The sequence below is a fragment of the Danio rerio genome, chromosome 6 (genome assembly GCF_049306965.1).
Source record: "Danio rerio strain Tuebingen ecotype United States chromosome 6, GRCz12tu, whole genome shotgun sequence".
In the NCBI taxonomy this organism is placed as follows: domain Eukaryota; kingdom Metazoa; phylum Chordata; class Actinopteri; order Cypriniformes; family Danionidae; genus Danio; species Danio rerio.
Window position 1 is genome coordinate 14,322,045 of NC_133181.1, and position 14,151 is coordinate 14,336,195.

The window sequence follows — 14,151 nt, forward strand, 5'->3', positions numbered from 1 at the left end:
TAAACTTAATTTGTTTGTTTAAATTCAACATAAATTAATTGTTTGCAACAGTTCTGCATGCAACACTTTTTTCAGTGCAATTAATTGAAAGACCAAACAATATAATTAAAAACCTTTGATATCTTTAGACTGCATAAAATTTCACCATACACTCCAAGATTGTGTGTAAAATCAGTCAAACTCTGCAGGCTATAACTCTGACTTACTGCAGGACTGATTAAATCAGCCTGCAAATCAGGGAGAAATCTATTCTAGTCTTTAGTTCAGAGCCATTATCGAGGTCTGGATTCCCACAAAACCTTCAATATAATTACTTCATTATCATCAGCAGTTTACACTGTGAGGAATCTTTTATTTACACTGCGTCTATGCCTCGTTGATCATAATAGGAGTGTTAATGGTTGCTGCCATGCACAAATAAATGACTTCCATTTTAGCTCTAAAGCAATTAATTTCAAAACGCTGCTTCCATGCGTATAACAAATGTGTGAATAGTTACACTCACTCACTTTATTAGGTACACCTGCCCAACTACCTGTTAACACAAATTTTCAGCCAATCACATGGCTGCAACTCAATGCCATTTAGGCATGTAAACGTTATCAAGGCAATCTGCTGCAGTTTAAACTGAACATCAAAATGGGGAAGAAAGGAGATTTAAGTGGGATTTTCATGCACAACCATCTCTAGGGTTTACAGAGAATGGTTTGATAAAGAGAAAATATCCAGAAAGCAGCAGTTCTGTCGGAGCAAATGCCTTGTTGATACCAGTGGTCAGAGGAGAATGGCCAGACTGGTTCGAGCTGATAGAAAAGGCAACAGTAACTCGATAACACTAAAGAATATCTATACATTAAAACTAGTTAACAGATCATTAATAAACTGTTGGTTAATGGGTTACAAATTACTTGTTAAATAATAGTTAATAGTTTGTTAATTATTTATAACTATCTGATATAACTAGGTAATAGTCCATTAATAAACTGTTCATTATTGAGCTATAAATAAATTATTAAATAAAAGTTAATTGTTTGTTAATTATTTATAACTGTGCCTTAAAGAAAGCCAACAGATATCTTACAAGCTGTTAGTTAACAAGTTGTAAATGACTTGTCAACTGTATTTTAATGATTTATAACTATACATAATAAATTAATAATAGATCATAAACAAGCTGTTGGTAAAATACTTACTAAAGACTTGTTAAGTATCAGTTAATACTTTATATATATTATTGGGACGTCATTTTAAAGTTGCAACTACTCTTCATTTATTAACTGTTAGTAAATAAGGAATAGTTGCAACTTTAGAATAACGTTCCAATAACATACATACAAGCTAATAGCTAACACTTAAATAATATATTAACTCACACTTTACAAATCAGTTGTTTATAGTTTGTTAACCGTCTACTAATACCAGTGAAACTTCGTAGAACAGCAAATAGATGAAACAAGTTCAAGCTACAGAAATGTAATGTGATATTTAAAATATAAAATATATTTGTACCTTAACCTTGTTCCACAGGCTTTTTTGTGTGCTTTACCAAATAAACTTTACAGATGAAATGTTGAAGATTGTGTTTAATATATAGAAACACACATACTGAGCCATCACATAGCAAAACAGCAGTAAACAACAGAATACAAACCCATGAGGTTTGGGCACTGTTTATGTAAACATGAGAATAAAATAAATAAACAATTATTTTATTACAAAAGTTCTACAAAAGTTTCACTGGTATTAGTAGATGGTAAAACTATGAACCACTGATCTGTAAAGTGTGAGTTAATATATTAGTTGTGTTAGTTATTAGCTTATGTATGTTAATAGGACGTTTTTCTAAAGTTGCAACTATTCCTCATTTACTAACAGGTAATAAATGAAAAACAGTTGCAACTAGAATAACGTCCCAATAACACATATAAACTATTAACTGATCTTTAACAAGTCTTTAGTAAGTAATTTACCAACAGCTTGTTCATGATCTATTACTAATTTATTAGGTATAGTTGTAAATCATTAAAATACAGTTAACAACTTATTTGTAACTTGTTAACTAACAAGTTTGTAAGATTTCTGTTTGCTATATACAAGGCAGTTATAAATAATTAACAAACAATTAAATTTTATTTAACAAGTCATTTATAACTCATTAACTAACTGTTTATTAATGGACTACTAACTAGTTATGATGGATAGCTATTCTAAAGCATTACCAGTAACTCAAATAACCACTCATTACAAAGAAGGTATGCAGAAGAGCATCTCTGAATGCACAACACATCGAACCTTGAGGCGGATGGAAACTGAGACTACAATTCGCACAGGCTCACCGAAATTGGACAATAAATAATTGGAAAAATGTTGCCTGGTCTGACGAGTCTTAATTTCTGCTGCTACATTTCAAATGGTAGGGTCAGAATTTGGCATCAACAACATGAAGGCATGGATCCATCCTGCCTTATTTGAACACTTCAGGCTGGAGGTGGTGTTGTAATGGTGTGGAGGATTTTCTTGCCGCACTTTGGGCCCATTTGTACCAATTGAGCATTGTGTCAACACTGTGGTGACGTGGTACCCAAGTATTGTTGCTGACCATGTCCATCCCTTTATGACCGCAGTGTACCATCTTCTGATGGCTACTTCCAGCAGGATAATGTGCCATCAAGTGCAAACCATCTTGGGCTGGTTTCTTGAACATGACAATAAGTTCATTGTACTCAAATGGCCTCCAAAGTCACCAGTTCTCAATCCTATAGAGCACATTTGGGATGTGATGGAACGGGAGATTTGCATCATGGATGTGCAGCCGGAAAGTCTGCAGCAACTGTATGATGCTATGATGTCAATATGGACCAAAATCTCATCTATGCCAAAAAGGATTAAGGCAGTTCTAAAGACAAAAGGGGGACTAACCTGGTACTAACAAGGTGTACCTAATATAGTGGCCGGTCAGTGTACAATAAAAAACACAGTCTAAACAGAAAAGCCTAATGCAAAAATGACAGGCCTAAACGAGATGCTGTTATCTAAACACTTGTAAGCCTGGCAGCTGTGATTATAATCTCAATTATTTATCCGATTAAGTGCGCAGCTACATGATGTTCTTCCACTTTCTTTCATTCTCAATCAATCCGTTGCTCTCCAGAGAGGTGTGTGACGCTAATGCAGGAAGTTGAAAAGCACACGGAACAAACAAAAGACCATGTATAGAATATGGACAGGCATATTGATTATATCAGCTGGCCATTATTCTGTTGTAAGTGCAGAGGCCCATAAAAGACCCATTATGAGGCATCCAGATGTCCCATGTCAACCACTCCCCTGAGTCCTCTTTAATTGCCGATCTGAAGATGCTTTTAGAGTGGCAGGATCAGGAGTACAGATGTGCAACGCCACTGTGACAAGCTGGACAATGACATCATAATATTATTATAGTTATTCAAACGAAATTGCTTCACTGTGTATTAATATTTGAAAAACTTTTGAGAACAACGAGGACCCCTGCAGTGTGCCTTTTAAAAAATGGATGATGAGGCAATGTTAGTTCAGGCTGCACAAGTCACGGTATGCATAAATATGTAATCGTTTTATGATTAAATGATTCATGATTAAAAAAAAAAACGAAACAGTTAAAGTTGGTTTAAGATGTTTAAAAACAGTTTAAGATGTAGCAGTACACAAAAATAATTGTTTGGTATATAGTTTGGTATATTTTGGGTGCAGGAGTAAGTGCTTTGTAATACATACTTTAGCATAGGGTTGTCACGATATTATGAATTCAGGCTACGATACTATACCAGCTGAAAAATCATGATACCAAGTAGTATCGCAATACTATTAATTTATAACTCAAATCTACAAAATAAAGCAAATAATCAAAAAATATATATTTTATATGACATAATACTTGAATTCAATTCCCTTTTCAAGTAATGTATTATTTGTGGAGAGCTTCTCTGCTTTTTTTTTTGTATATACTGTGAGTCTTTTGTTGTTATTGCAGTAATAATAATAAATAAATGAATAAATAAATAATCATTGATCACGCCATATGATCGATCACGACTGCAGCAAACTACCACCCGTGTGCAAACAGTTCAAATAAAAGTAAAATGAAGTGGTCTATTGATTATTTGCTGGCACAAACATTTAAGCATTTAAGTGACTTTTCCATATGCAACATATTGTAGAACTGTTAATGGCAACACTACTGTTTAAAAACTACAGTGGCACCGCAAGTATTTTTGGAGGCATAGTATCGTGGTGCTGCTGAAGTACTGGTAAACCGTGCAACCTTACTTCAGTCTGCCACTGTCTTTAAATAGATTCAGTAATAATTACATGTATATTATCTGCTTCTGTGGCTCAGTGGTTAGAGGGTTGCTGGTTCGAGCCCTGACTGGGTCAGTTGGCGTTTCTGTGTGGAGTTTGCATGTTCTCTGAGTTTCCTTCGGGTGCTCCCGTTTACCCCACAGTCCAAAGACATGCACTATGAAGACATGCGCTACACTGTAGGTGAATTGGATGAACTAAGCAGGCCGTAGTGTACAAGTGTATGGGTGTTTTCCAGTACTGGGTTACTGCTGCGTAAAACATATGCTGGAAAAGTAAATGGTTCATTCCACTTTGGCAACCCCTTATTAATAAAGGGACTAAGCCAAAAGAAAATGAAATGTATGAATATTATCTGAGCTGTAACCTATAAAAGTATTAAAAAACAAAAATAACACTTATCGTCACTTACAGTCTGTATTTATTTAACTGTGTGTATGTACAATAAAACATAAAAATTAATATATAAATCAATCAATCGAGTTAAGAATAATCTAATATAATAACTATAAAATTATTATTGCAGAAACACAAACCATAGTATCTACAGTAGTCAACATTTAAAAAGGCATCCCCTTTAATTAAAGTTGTCCCAAAACTATTTAGCAACACCCATTCTTGTCTTGGGACTATTTTGAATCACTTCTTTGATCCACTTCAGATGTTGACTACTGTAGTTTATAGAGTATAACACTTTATACACCACTTGACAAAGTCTTGTTGCCTATCCAAGTTTTAGGAACAATAAATAATAACTTCTAGTTGATCATTTGGTCTCAGAAGTGGCTTATATGAAAGGCAAAGGCTTCTAGATTATGCTTATTTTACAAAAAAAAAAAAAAAAAAAAAACTGTGAAACTTATTTAGATCTTCAATTTTTCATTAATTGCTCATGGATGCACACATCAGGGTGCTACTTTATAATAGGCATTGTATTTATATTAGACAATCAAATCATTTCATTTACAGTAAAAACATTTATCAGTTTGGCGAGGATACTGTCCCTTATGAGTGTCATTTGCACATCCTGTAGTGTCAATGACAAAGTGCCACTGAAGCAGACACATCTCACATTATTAATGTTAATGATTAATCTTGGTCAGACTCAGAACAGTGACTCGGCCAGTGAAGGGTGTATTCTTTCTCTACATTCGACAAATCACATGCTCTGTCACATCTAAATCCCCAAGACTCAATTAAAAAAACAATTCGATCATTAATGTAACTTTTATGTTTAATTCTTTATTGTGAAAAATAAACACTATATCAATACAAATAGTTAGATCTTTGTTGTTGTTTTTTTTACAAAAGAAAATAAAAAAATAATTAAAAAAAGTAAATAAAATATTAAAAAATACTACTAATAATAAAAGGGGAAAAGAAAAATGGAAACAAAAGTAATAAGTGTACAGAAAATTTCAACCAGCTATCACAATCAAATGTTCAGATACATTGTCAATGTTGACTGTTAATATTTACAATTAAACAGTATGAAATAAAAATAGTTAAAAACAAACAGTGCATCTACTAAATGGAAGGCAAGATCTTAAGAGAATTAAAGTAAGTTATAAAATATTGCCATTCTTTAAAGAAATTAGTTTTCCCAGAGCATCTTATCTTTTCCAACTTTAGAAAATGCATGTTATCTACAAGCCGTTGGGATGTAAGTTATTTGTCCAATTGGGCAAGGACATTTTTTTCCACTTGCTCATGCAAAATATTCACTTGTCCCAGACATGCATTAACGACATAAGGTGCGTCCCAAATCGCATCCCATTTCGTAGTATAGTGTAAGTAGAGCGTTCACACTGAAATTCAACAAAGAACAAGTGCACTTTAAATACCCGGATGATGCACTTATTCAACCTTCAAACAAAAGTATAGAATATTGGATCCTTCACAAACTCAACGGCCCTTGCTTTGCTCATGTAGTGGAAGGGGCGGAGCTTCCGGGCTTTGATTTTGATTATTTATTTTGGACTGTGAAAGCAAAATTCTTCAACAAGAGTGATTATACTGCATCCAGATGGTTATTGTGGTTATACTCGGGTGTTATTTGGTAGTTTGGTCATTTATTTGGAAACGGTCAAACATCATCTGGGAAATGGTTTGAATTTCCGCTTAGTGAAAAAACGTTAGTGTTCCATTTGGGATGACACTAAATTCAAATGTTATACTGTTGAGTGTGTAAGTGCATAGTATACAGTGTGCCATTAGGGATGCAGCTATTGTTCATCGCCCAAAAAATTGTCATCATTTGTTCACTTCTTACAAACCTTTATTAGTTTCTTTCTTTTCAAACATAACATGTTGGAAACCTGTAATCATTGACTTGTTTTTCCTACTATGGAAGTAAAATAGTTTTCAGCTTTCTTGAAAATATCTTCTTTTGTGTTCAACCGAAGAAAGAAATTTTGAAAGCAATTGTATATAATGAGTAAATTAATTTTTTTGGGTGATCTATCCCTTTAATGTCAAGCTCTCTATGTACAGTTGAAACTAGAGATCTGGGTGGGACTAAATTTTGAATCCCGCTCCCGCCCGCACCCGCCAGGTTTTAGCTTGAACCCGACCGCTCCCACTTACATTCAGCATTTGTTGTCCCGCTGCCCGACCCGCCCCGTTTTCTACCTGCTGCGCCCGATCCCGCTAAAGAGCAGGGGGGAGAACAAAACCGAAAACCACCCAGCTATACAGAGTCCAGACAGCCTATAACAAGCTGTCTGTATAAACACACACACACATAAGCACCAAGCACACACAGACAAAGCTCTCTCTCACTCTCTCTCTCTCTCATTCTCACGCGCACACACACACACCTCTCATTCGCGCGTGCGCACACACACTCATACACACAACAACAAACAAGCTAAACACAGCATCGCACTATATCATTTACACACATACATACGCGTGCGCGCTCGGGAGTCGGGAGCAATATTGCTTGACGGCCTGCTCCCATCCCAAATTAAACCCGTTACCGACCGCTCCCGCGCTTTATTCTGAAATTTATTAGTTGAAACTAGAGGTTTACATATACTGTATAAAAAGGCACATAACCATTTAAAAAAAGTCTGATGTTAATGTGAATAAACTTTTTCTCTTTTAGGCAAGTTAGGATTATCAAATTAGTTTCTGTTATGCTTAATAGCAGAATAATGAGGGATATTTTTGGAGAAATTGTTATAACTTTTCTTGAAAGCCAAGTTTACACACAATAAGATTATTATGCCTCTGAAAAAGCTCAGATGATGGTGTCAAGGTTTTGTAAGTTTCTGATTGGCTAATTGACAACATTTGAGTTAATTAGAGGCCACAACTGTAGAATAGTATTTAAGGAAAACCTCAAACACACTGCTTGCTTGTGTGACAACATTTGAAAATCAACAAGCCAGAATCAACAACAAAAAAAAAGATTACAATTTGCTAAATTACACTGGAAAACGAACAATTTTTGGAGACATGTCCTGTGGTCTGATAGAACTAAGATTGAACTGTTTGGCCATAATGACCAGTGTTACATTTGGAGGACAAAGGGGAAAGCTTACAAGCCTAGGAACATCATCCCAACTGTGAAGTATGGGGACGGCAGCATCATGTTGTGGGGCTGTTTTGCTGCAGGAGGGACTGGTCCACTTCACAGCAGAGATGGTATCATAAAGAAAGAACATTATGTAGAAATACTGAAGCAACATCTCAAGACATCAGCCAGGAAATTAAAACTTAGCCACAAATGGGCCTTTCAAACAGACCATGACCCTAAGCACACTGCCAAATTAGTTAAAATGTGCTTTAAGGACAACAGAATGAATGTTTTGGAGTGGCCATCACAAAGCCCTGATCTTAATCTTATAGAAAATTTGTGGGCAGAGTTGAAAAAGCTTGTGCGAGCAAGACAGCCAACAAATCTGACTCAGTTACACCAGTTTTGTCAGGAGGAATGGGCCAACATTCCTGCAAACTATTGTGAGAAGCTTGTGGAAGGATACCCAAAACATTTGAACAAAGTTACATAGTTTAAAAGTAAAGCTAAAAAAATACCAAGGAAATGAATGAAACTTTTGACTGTCTAGAAATTACAAAAAAATTCTCATTAAACCTCTCATTATTCTGGCCTTTAGCAAATGCAAATCATTTATGTAATCCTAACGGACCAAAAATAGTAAACGTTTAGTATGATTTACCATCAGACATTTTTTTAAAAATGTTCCTTTTTTTAGAGTGTATGTAAACTTCTGGTACTTTATGTGTGTGTGTTTTCAAAGTCATGTTTTCTTTTTTTAAAATATAGACAAAAATTCTCCAAAACACTGTGCTTTAATCTTTTTTGAATAACAGAACTGAATAACCATGACACAGATAAAGCAAATAAATCTCAAGCAGACATATCACACGCTCTGATAAAGCTTTATCAACTTGTGTCTGTTAAAGGTTCATTTATTCCAAAGACACATCCAACTTAATAACACTTCAGTCAGACAACAGCCTTGATGCGAAACATTAGCGGGCCAGCCATTTCCCACCACATCAATAGCAAAACCATTTGAGAACAGATTATAATTAAGGCCATCCGTTCAGATAATTTACAGACTTTAGATCTAATCAGGGAACAGCACGACTAAAAAACCCAAAGCACTAAAAGAGACTAAACTAATTTCTATTAGCCAGTTAATTCAGCAGATCAATTGTTGTGGCGTTCGTTCGCTCCCTGAACCTCACCTAGCACGGAAGTAGATAATGTTAAGCTTATCTGCTGAAGACAGAGCCGCTAACAACCGACTGTGACCATATGCACTCAATGATTGAAAGGTTGGGTTTCTATGGAAACAAAGTAATGGGTGCATTACACTTATATGTGTGTGTGTGTGTGTGTGTGTGTGTGTGTGTGCATATCTGGAAAGAATGAAGGAAAGCTTCTATTAGCATTAGAGTCATTTGAGGATAATGCGAGAGGCTAATTGCTAGAGCAGCGCTGCGACATACTGTGAGAAGCGAAATGGAGAACGCCAATAGGACAGGGTGTGTGTGTCGACCACTGCTGTGTTGTGGTGGGGAACTGGAGCTATGCAAGCGTGAAGGAACAAGCAGACCCAGTCACAGTTCTGTGGGGGTCAGTCAATACCACCCCCATTCGGCTGCTAGCTGGTCGATAGCCTGTTTGCGTTCTGTGTAAGTTGGGTTTAGGACAGACACCGTCGGAGCACCGCTGCGTGATTAGATAACCAACTCGCTCGCCGATGGAGTGACCCTGGGTTTTATCGCCAAGCCTCCAGACACAATCAATAGTGTTCCTCCCAAACAGCCAATCAGAAACTGGCATATAGATTCATAAATTGGAGCACAGCTTTAAACTCATTTGCAAGCTCAAAGCTAGCAGTGAAGACACATTTGAGCTGGATTCAAACGGGCTCCCTGTCCTTTAACCATCTCTGATGAATGAGAAGCACAGGGGTGCCATCTAGCATGAAGACATTGGAGTTGGAAAACAATTTTAAAGGGATAATTCAGTCAAAAGGGAACATCTTCCCACCATTTACTCACCCTTGAGCAGTCCCAAAGAGGTTTCTTTGTTTAGTTGAACACAAAAATATAAACAATTTGAAGAAAGTTGGAAACTAGTAGGTATTGACTTCCATATTGTATTTTACCCTCAACTATGGATGTCAACGGTTTCAAATATTCCAAGGTTTCCAAGGACCTTTTCTTTTTTGGTGGTTAAAGTCCATGTGAAATAAAAATTGACAGTGTTTATTTTGCTAGCACACATTGTTAAATTTAGGCGAACAATTATGAATCTCTAAATCAAAGTCGAACTGTTTACTTCTCTGATTAGAGTGGTGATCCTTTTCTGTTGATGTCAGTTTGACATAGGCCTGGGCGAAATCGAAACCTCACTTAATTGAATACTTTACTTTGATTTAGATTATTTTATCTGTAATGTAATTATTTATTTATTCTTTTTTTCCTTCCAAAGTTCATTATGTTATCATTAGTACTGTAAATATACTCAACTATAAAGGTGTGACATCTATTTTCTTTTTAATGAAAGATTCCTTTTCCCAGTACTGTGACGTGAATGGAAGGGCATCTGCTGTGTAAACATATGCCAGTAGTTGGTGGTTCATGGGACTAAGTTCAGGGACTAAGACGAATTTCAAAACTTTGTTATAATAAAATAATTGAAGGACACATTTATTTATGTTTATTTAATGAATACATTAAACTGACAGTCTGACAATACAAGATAAAAAAGAATTACTGTTTCTAACAATCTGTCAGGCATTTGATTATTAATTAAATTGTCCATGGCCACTCAAACTGATTTGCTAAAGTAAAAATGTGGATTCTACATGAGTGCTGGCCTTTAATCTCCACAGTTTCAGCCAAATACCAAATAAATTGGCTATAATGAATGTTTACATGCTGTTTTAATTAAAATGTATGAGAGACTTGCATTCTCTTTTTTTGCACATATTAAAGAAAGCGTGAGTTTATGGCACATCAGGTTGCGGTTGTTGTGCCGAGTTGTGCTGATAGACAATAGTATCGTGTATTGGCGAAGATCGTTGATCGCAACAGTGTCTTATGTTTGAAATAGTTTAAGTCTCATAGCCTATTTGGATGTTTTTATTATATTATTAGATATTATATATATATATATATATATATATATATATATATATATATATATATATATATATATATATATATATATATATTTATTTATTTATTTTTTTTTTTTTTGCATTTTAGCCTTTATCAGAAAGGACAGTAGGCTGATAGGAAGGGAAGTGGGAAAGAGAGGGGGTAGGATAAGAAAAGGTCCACGAGCTGGCACTCAAACTTAGGACGCCTAGATTGCTGCTGCACCATATGTTGGCACACTAACGCTCTGACGATTTTCATTGATTTTAATTATTTTCTCAGACAAAATGTAAAGCAATTGACTAGTAAATAAGTTTTTAAAAAAAATCAGTTGAAAGGGTATTACATACATTTAGAAATAATTAAATAATTTAACAAATACGTAAACATACCACTGCCGCTCACCCATGCGATAGTATCATGTATTGTCGATTTCACAGGGGGACGATATGGCAATCTAAAAATTTTGCATATTGCCCAACACTAGGTTGCATATAACAATGCACTCATTGCAGTAAGACTCTTGTAATATGTCTTTTTAAAAAATATTTATTAACAGGAATAAAAGCCAAAATAACTGGCAGGGGGAAATTCCACTGGTTAGGTTATGAATTAAAAATGTGTATGTTTCAGTTTCTTTTTGATTTATCGGCCCTGCCCTAGTTTTTGTTTGCTTCAGCCATGCCTTCTTACTGTTAGTTTGCTATGAGAAAATGATGCGCAAAAACCCAACCCCCTAACTCAATATTTAATTTCAGTTGGAAGTACGCCAACATACTGAAATAAAAGCCTCACTTCTGGTTCGGGCAGACTTAACAAAACAAAGATACTCAAAAACAAATAAACAACTGAAGTTATAATATGATTATTTTAGTTTTGGTCACCATTAAATATATATTTGACTACACTTACCAGACACTTTATTCAGTACACCTGTCCAATTGCTCGTTAACGCAAATTTCTAATCAGCCAACCACATTGCAGCAACTAAGTGCACTTAGGCATGTAGACATGGTCAAGATGATCTGCTGCAGTTCAAACCGAGAAACAGGAATTGGGAAGTGACTTTGAACGTGGCATGTTTGTTGGTGCCAGACGGGCTGGTATGAGCATTTCAGAAACTGCTGATCTACTGGGATTTTCACGAACAACCATCTCAAGGGTTTACAGAGAATGGTCAGAAAAAGAAACAATAACCAGTGAGTCGCAGTTCAGTGGGCGCAAATGCCTTGCTGATGTCAGAGGTCAGAGGAGAATGTCCAGACTGGTTCAAGCTGATAGAAAAGCAACAGTAACTCAAATAACCACTCATTACAACCGAGGTATGCAGAAGAGCATCTCTGAACGCACAACACATCCCCTTGAGGTGGATGAGCTACAGCAGCAGAAAATCACACCGGGTGCCACTCCTGTCAGCTAAGGAAACTGAGGCTACAATTTGCACAGGTTCACCAAAATTGGACAATAGAAGATTGGAAAAAAGCTGCCTGGTCTGATGAGTCTTGATTTCTGCTGAGACATTTGAATGGTAGGGTCAGAATTTGTTGTTAACACTATAAAAGCATGGATCCATCTTGTCTTGTATCAACGATTGAAGCTGCTGGTGATGGTATAATGGTATGGGGGACATTTTCTTGGCACACTTTGGGCCCATTAGTACTAATTGAGCATCGTGTCAACGCCACAGCCTACCTGTCCATCCCTTTATGACCACAGTGTATACATCTTCTGATGGCTACTTCCAGCAGGATAACGTGCCATGTCATAAAGCACGAATCATCTCAGACTGGTTTCTTGAACATGACAATAAGTTCAATGTACTCAAATGGCCTTCACAGCCATCAGATCTCAATTCAATAGAGCTCTTTTGGGATGTGGTGGAACGGGAGATTCGCATCATGGATGTGCAGCCGACTAATCTGCAGCAAATGTGTCATGCGATCATGGCAATATGGACTAAAATCTCTAAGGTATATTTCCAGTACCTTGTTGAATCTATGCCACAAAGGATTCAGGCAGGTCTGAAGGCAAAAGTGGGTCCGACCTGGTACTAGTAAGGTATACCTAATAAAGTGGCTGGTGAGTGCACAGTATGCATTCATTTGAGTGTGCTCTAAAAATTCAAAATCTTTGGTCTCCTCAAGACTGGATCATTAAATCTAAAGTGAGGTAACTACAAAGTATATTAAATTAGAAAACAGCAACAGCTTGTCACAGCATTCCCGCTATACACGTGTCTCCCCCTCCCACGCTGTGTACACCAAGCTCTTGGTAATAAATGTCAGAAGTACTAAGGTCACTGGAAATACACGAGAATGCAGTCTGATGGGCTAACAGCATATCCTCGCACCCTCCTAACACTTCATCATTTATGCAACGAGTAAACCACTGAGGAAGTCTGACTAATGCCCTGGACTGTATCTCGCTGCACCTATGTTCGCTGTGTCGTTTAATTTTCTTATTAATTACAGAGATGAATCCACATCCAGCATCCAAAAGCAACATGGTGTTCCATGACCACAAAAATGTGTGAATTATGTAAAAAATAAAAGCAATTCTATACTAAATAAATTCCTGGTTAAACATTAATAGTGATGTTTTCCAGTTTTATTCAGTATTGATAAATTAACTTACAAGTAAAGAACTTTATGACTTCTGATATTTGATGATGATATAGCATAACAAGACTTACATAGGGATGAAGTGGTTAGCACTGTCACCTCACAGCAAGAAGGTTGCTGATTTAAATCCCGGCTGGGTCAGTTGCCATTTCTGTGTGGAGTTTGCATGTTCTCCCCGTGTTGGTGTGGGTTTTCTCAGAGTATTCTGGTTTCCCCCACAGTCCAAAAACATGCGCTATGGGCGATTTGAATAAATAAATTGGCCGTGTGAATGAGTGTGTATGGGTTTTTCCCAGTACTAGGTTGCAGCTAGAAGGGTATCTGCTGTCTAAAACATATGCTAGATAAGTTGGCGGTTCATTCCGCTGTGGCGACCCCTGATGAATTAAGGGACTAGGCAGAAGGAAAATGAATGAATGACTGATTGAAGACTTGCATAAAAAATAAAATAACATAAAACTAAAATTCAGATGTGTGAGCAAAGTATGTTTTAATGATAACAATTAAATTTCTTTTTTTTTTATAATTATTTTTTAGGGTTTTCACC

General features: G+C 36.2%; 2 protein-coding genes across 5 annotated transcripts in view; one reads left to right on the top strand and one right to left on the bottom strand.

Moving 5' to 3' along the window:
- Window positions 1-14,151, top strand: part of asic4b (acid-sensing (proton-gated) ion channel family member 4b) — a 750,743-nt gene that overhangs the window by 413,603 nt on the left and 322,989 nt on the right. The window lies entirely within an intron of this gene.
- arl6ip6 (ADP-ribosylation factor-like 6 interacting protein 6) overlaps window positions 1-14,151 on the bottom strand; it is a 58,304-nt gene that overhangs the window by 34,896 nt on the left and 9,257 nt on the right. The window contains exon 4 of one of the 4 annotated variants that reach the window (XM_073952413.1): window positions 688-3,411. The exons of the other annotated variants lie outside the window; for them this stretch is intronic. Within the exon in view, the coding sequence (XP_073808514.1) occupies window positions 3,363-3,411 (49 nt within the window). The 3' untranslated portion in view covers window positions 688-3,362. Of the gene's footprint in view, window positions 1-687; window positions 3,412-14,151 lie in introns of those variants that run through there. 4 annotated transcript variants of the gene reach the window in all.